The sequence below is a fragment of the Telmatherina bonti genome (assembly GCF_933228915.1).
Source record: "Telmatherina bonti genome assembly, chromosome: 8".
In the NCBI taxonomy this organism is placed as follows: Eukaryota; Metazoa; Chordata; class Actinopteri; order Atheriniformes; family Telmatherinidae; genus Telmatherina; species Telmatherina bonti.
In genome coordinates, this window is record NC_136626.1 from 7,705,000 (window position 1) to 7,710,484 (window position 5,485).

General features: G+C 42.8%; 1 protein-coding gene across 1 annotated transcript; it reads right to left on the reverse strand.

Annotated features, from left to right (window-relative positions):
* Positions 1-369: 369 nt before the first annotated feature.
* On the reverse strand, positions 370-3,071 carry cUnh8orf82 (chromosome Un C8orf82 homolog). The gene is made up of 3 exons (XM_079245042.1): positions 2,782-3,071; positions 2,659-2,707; positions 370-1,264 (listed from the first exon to the last, which is right to left on the reverse strand). Exons 1-3 carry the CDS (start codon positions 2,944-2,946, stop codon positions 786-788), a joined length of 693 nt encoding a protein of 230 aa, XP_079101168.1. The 5' UTR covers positions 2,947-3,071; the 3' UTR covers positions 370-785.
* Between the last annotated feature and the right edge of the window lie 2,414 nt (positions 3,072-5,485).

Consider the following 5,485-nt stretch of genomic DNA (forward strand, 5'->3'; position numbering starts at 1 on the left):
TATTTACAAAGCAAATGGAAATCTAAAATCACAATGTCTTGATGTGAAATTCCCAAATTCTACAAGTTAACATTGTTCTTATGAAGATGTGTGAATGAAAGCATATAGGTGGTGTTTAAGCACACATGTATATACCTTATAGTTTAATATAAATATCCTTATATGTTTATGAAAGCTTTTATATGTCTGTTTACATGTGGGGAAATATTCTGTAGCTCTGACATAAAATATACACGTTTATTTATCTACCTTTGCTGATGCTGTTTAATGTTTATAAACTCATGAAAACGAAATGAATAAAATATGAATAGAAGTGGTGGTATGCCTACAGTTCAGGTTTTTCACTCGGTTTCAGTCCCGTTCTTGAGGATTGAGAGAAAAGTGTCAGAAACATTCATCCTCCTGGTTTTAAAAATGGGCCAGAAAAAGGTCTTAATATTCTGGATGACATAATGAAAATCTGATGTTTTTTCAGCAGCTCCAAGAAAAATACAAACTTCCAGCTCAAGATTTCTGTAAATCTTTACATTTAAGACATTATTTATATAAAACTAATTCTTTGACTTCCCTGCAGGTCCCATCATGCCACATGGAAACCTTTTTTTTTTTTTAGTTTAGCAATTAAAAGAATAATTAAGATTAAATATGTCTCCCATGCGGCCCTGCGATGGACTGGCGAGCTGTCCAGGATGTACCCCGCCTTCCGCCCAAAGCCAGCTGGGAGAGGGATAGGCTCCAGCTTCCCTGCTCAGATACTAGAAGACGTGTAAGAACAGTTCTGATTGTTATGCCAGCTCTCCCTGCTGCTCGCCACCCTCCTCTGCAGTCGTGAAACATCCTGAAAGCTCATTGGTTAGCGTGTGCTTCTTTCCTCCCCAGAGAAAGTGTGTGGGCTGTCCTGTTTGGGCGCTGTCTGGTGGATAAACGAAGAACGGGCTGAGCTCGATGCTCAAAGCGGACCTGACCAGGCCGACGCCTCCTGAGCGCGCGGGGCTGGGGTGGTATAGTCGCCCGGTGGCGGGGTGCATGTAGAGCGCGTCCGGGCAGAAGGGGACGGAGAGCTTCTCCGCTCCGCCACAGTACGACAGCAGCTCCTGGTCTGCTGCGGCTCCCTGCAGCAGGTGGGTGAAGACCACAGGTCGGTCATCGCAGCGCAGGAAGTTCCTCTCCCTGCCACACAGGGACAGGAAGGGAAAGTCGTCCTCGTAGCGCCCACTCTGGTTTGAACAAAGACGGCTGAAGAAGAAGACCAGGAACTGCTTGTCTGGAAAAGTTAAACAAATAACAGGTGGTTCACACACAGGACTCCATTTGGTTTTTGGTCTAATTTAGGTCTCCACATCTTCCTGCCTGGAGATCACAGCCAAAAATATGGAAGGATTTTCCAAAATATTCCTAAAAACAGAGCTGAATGGAAGAAGATTGAGGAGAGCAGAGGCTTGTTAGAGGAGCAATGAGAAAAGATACACCGGTGCATCTTTTCCAATGTTTTATCTTCATCTGCAACATCCCAAGGGTACGGAAGCGTAGAGCTGTCATCCTAATAAAAACACAGTTTGGGTCTCATCATGTTATAACGTGATAAGTTTATTGTAAAAACGTGAAACTGAGAACATGAACTTGGACATTTTCGACTTTAGATGAGGAAATTGTGAGCGGGGTGGATAGGAGATCACAAACGGCTCATTTACAGGACTTGATAGGAGTTTTTCTTCATACCTGGGTTGAGACATAGTGAAATGTTGCTGCTTTGGAACACTTTGGATGACACTGTAATAAGTATGAGTACTTTAAGGACAGTTTTAAAAGGGTCTGAACAGAAGAAAGAATGAGTCCAATCCCCATGTTGTGGGATCATTTCTGATTGAAACTTGATCGGCACAAGAACCACTATGAATACAAACTGCATCATCTGAGCTGCATTCAAGTGCCATCCATCCATCCCTCTTCTACGGCTTATCCAGGGTCGGGTCGCCGGGGCAACAGCCTAAACAGGGAAGCCGAGAGAAATAATCCCTCCAGCATTCAAGTGGTTATACGTTTTTACAATAAACTTATCACGTTATAATTTGATAAGACTCCAACTTTTTTTTGTGAGGATGACAGTTCTAAGCTAGAAGGGTAATTTACACATGAACTGGATTACAATATTTTCTCACAAGCAGGATCAATGTTCAGCTGACGACAGCAAGCTCCAACACAACGTTCAGGTCATGAAGCTCTAAAGATATCTTATTTCTATAAATGCCTGTCATCTCCACCGCTGCAAGGAGAAGAACCAAGCAGAAGAGCTGAGTGTCTGCAAACTGACAAATGCAATGAGAGAATGAACTTTCAGATGGGATATTAACAGAAAAAGTTAAAAAAAAAAAAAAAAAAAAGTTCTACTGTTTATTTAAATCTGACTTTATAACCAAATGCAGGTCATGTGGTCAGCATCCGTTTCCATAGTGATACAGATCACTTAAAACAAGCCACTGTTATGATGCTACAAAAGCATAATTATCCCAGTGTGGTTGTTTTATTCCTGTTATTTCTGTGTATAAATCAACTTTAAATGTTCCAGTAAGGAAACAGCTGCATTAAGTCTTTTTTTTTTTTTTTTAAATCAATGTAAATAAAAGTTTTTAAAAGGAATAAAAGTATAGAACTGCTTACCTTTGAAGCAGGTGACAAAGTTTTTCATCTTAGTGTCATCAAGGAAAAGCTGCAGAAAGCACAGAAGTCAGTGTTTGACTGACAGCAGCATCGACATCATGATGTGTTGCTTTATATTCATACCTGTCCTTGATGGTCAATGTAGTAGAAATACTCCCGGATGCGAGGTTCTGGACTTTGGCCCTGGATGTATGTAGCGGTGCTTCTGGAGGCGCTGCAGCCGGGGGACAGGCAGCGCAGAGCGGCCAGAGCTCTGCGGCTGAGAGCCGGAGTCCGGAGGGGCAGCATGGCCGGAGAGAGGTAATATGTCCCGCGTTAACAAGGGGACTTTCCAACAACACGTAGCGGGTTTCTGCAGTCAGAGGACGTTAAAAGACTCTGCTCGGGTCCTCAAATCTGTGTTTACAGAATCAGACCCGCGACCCGGAAGTGTTTTCCTGCTGCAACGTCGTCACGAGGTACGTGCTGCCGCCTGCTGGACAAACCATTTACTGCAGCATGTGGAGCAAGTAAAGAGAGAGAGAATTTTCTTTAATTAAATGAAGACAAAACTGAGATTATTCTGTTTGGTAGCAAAGAGAAGAGGGTCAGCATTGGTAAACACCTGGAGACTCGAGCTCTCAAAACTACCAATCTAGTCTGTCACCTTGGAGTTTTAGATAGACTCAGATCTGACTTTCAGCAGACACATAAAAGCTTCACTAAGAAGCTTTTTACTAACTGAGAAAAATCAACAGAAATAAAAGTTTAGTCTCCCATGTGTTGTCTTGATAGGGGCTTCAATGATCAGACCAGGCGAGGTAGCGGCTCTTAATATTTATTAGGGACTCGGCAGTACAGTGTCCACATGTAGTGCCACGCAGCTAGGTAACTACTTCCTTTTCAGACTCCGGGCATGCTGGGTAATGGAGTTCTAGTATTACCACCTAATAACATCACATCTTTCCCCCTTTAAAGAAAGAATATGTCCCTCTTGACAAGTCCCTTCTAAAATGCTTTTTTTTTTTTTTTTTTTTTTTTTTTTTTTAACTCGATTTACAAAACCTGGTAAATAAAACTGTTCTGACACTTATGGTCAATATTAAAGCGATAACTCTCCATGAATTCAAACATTACCTTTTTTTGTTTTCTGTTTCAACATATTAGCATATGAACTGCTGTAGATTACCAAAAAGTGTTTAGCAACTCTCAATTAACCTTTTAGGTGCCTGAACATGCCTCTTAGGCCTAGACAGTGTTTCAACATCTGGTGACTTAGCAAGCTTAGACAGTCTAACAGCATTTGGTGATGCAGACGATGTGGCAAGATCACAGTCATTTTGAAGCTGGCCGGTTTTTGTTGGCTCTATGGACCCTGCCGGATTCTGCTGAACTGTTTCCTGAGCTGTAGTGTCCTTTTCAGTCAGCTGGAGTTGAAGATCTGTGCGGTTCCGTCTCAGGGACTGTCCGTTGTCTGTCTGGACCATATAGGAGCGTGGAGCAACTTCTTCCGCCACTCGTCCTTGTTGCCTCCATGTGCCTGTAGAAATGTCCCTCAAACGCACAATATCTCCAGACTTTAGTGAAGGTAGAGGTTTTGCCGTACGATCATATAGCTTCTTTTGTTTTGCTTTGTGTTCCTCCTTCACTTTTGTGATTTTACGTGCTTCTTTAGGTGTTAGCAGGTTCTCATTAACTGGTAAGTTGGACCGAATGCGCCTTCCCATAAGTATTTGGGCTGGAGACAAACCGTTCTGTAGAGGTGTACTCCTGTAGATTAGTAGGCTGTTCTGAAAGTCGTCTCTGTCCTTTGCTTTTTACTATTTTCACTGAGCTTTCTGCCAAGCCATTGGACTTTGGATATGTTGGACTTGATGTTAAGTGTTGAAACCCCCATTCTTTGGCAAAGGCAGCAAACTCACGGCTGGAAAACTGGGGACCATTGTCTGAAAATACTTCGCATGGGACCCAATGTCTTGCAAAGACAGTTTTGAGATAACTGATGACTGCTTTACTTGATGTCGACTGCAGCTCTCCTACTTCAGGATAGTTTGACAAGTAATCAGTAACCACTATGTACCTCTTCCCCTCATAGTCAAATAGATCAGTTCCAACCTTGTAATAAGGTCTGTGAGGCACTGGGTGTGTTATCAGTGGTTCAGCTTGTTGTTTGGGCCTGTATGTGCGACATAGTTCACAGGAAGCTGTTGTCTGGCTGATATCCTGATTGATTCTTGGCCAGTACATCACTTCTCTTGCCCTGCGCTTGCATTTGACTTCTCCGAGGTGGCCTTCGTGTATCTTTTGGAGCATTTGTTTACGTAGCGATGATGGAATAACAAATTTGTTCCCTTTTAACACAATGTCATTAACCACCGTGAGCTCTGCTCTGCAGTTCCAGTAGTCTTGTATGTTTACTGGGCAGTCTCTTTTGCATTTTGGCCATCCTTTCAGTATTGTGTTCTTGAGCTCTTCCATTGTTTTATCAGTATTAGTCTCTCTCCGTATTTGCTCGGTTCTGTCGACTGTTATAGGCAAAGACGTCACAATCATGTCCACGTATGCCTGTATTTCTGCACTTTTCTCGCTGTCCTCACTTTCCTCCTTATCCACGGCTCTCGACAGGGCATCAGCTGCGTACATGTACTTTCCTTGTGTATACATCATGTGCACGTCATATTTTTGCAGCCTGATTAACATGCGCTGTATCCGTACTGGACAGTCATTCAGAGGTTTGGACATGATTGACACCAACGGTTTATGGTCAGTTTCCACCTCAAAAGTTCGACCAAAGATGTACTGATGGAAACGCTCACATGCATACAAGCTAGCTAACAGTTCTTTCTCG

Excerpts from the sequence above, each read along its gene's own strand:
- cUnh8orf82 (XM_079245042.1), bottom strand. The coding sequence starts at position 2,946 with ATGCTGCCCCTCCGGACTCCGGCTCTCAGCCGCAGAGCTCTGGCCGCT. Across the intron at positions 2,708-2,781 it reads ACATTGACCATCAAGGACAG|CTTTTCCTTGATGACACTAA; the intron begins GTATGAATATAA and ends TGCTTTCTGCAG. Across the intron at positions 1,265-2,658 it reads CTTTGTCACCTGCTTCAAAG|ACAAGCAGTTCCTGGTCTTC; the intron begins GTAAGCAGTTCT and ends TAACTTTTCCAG.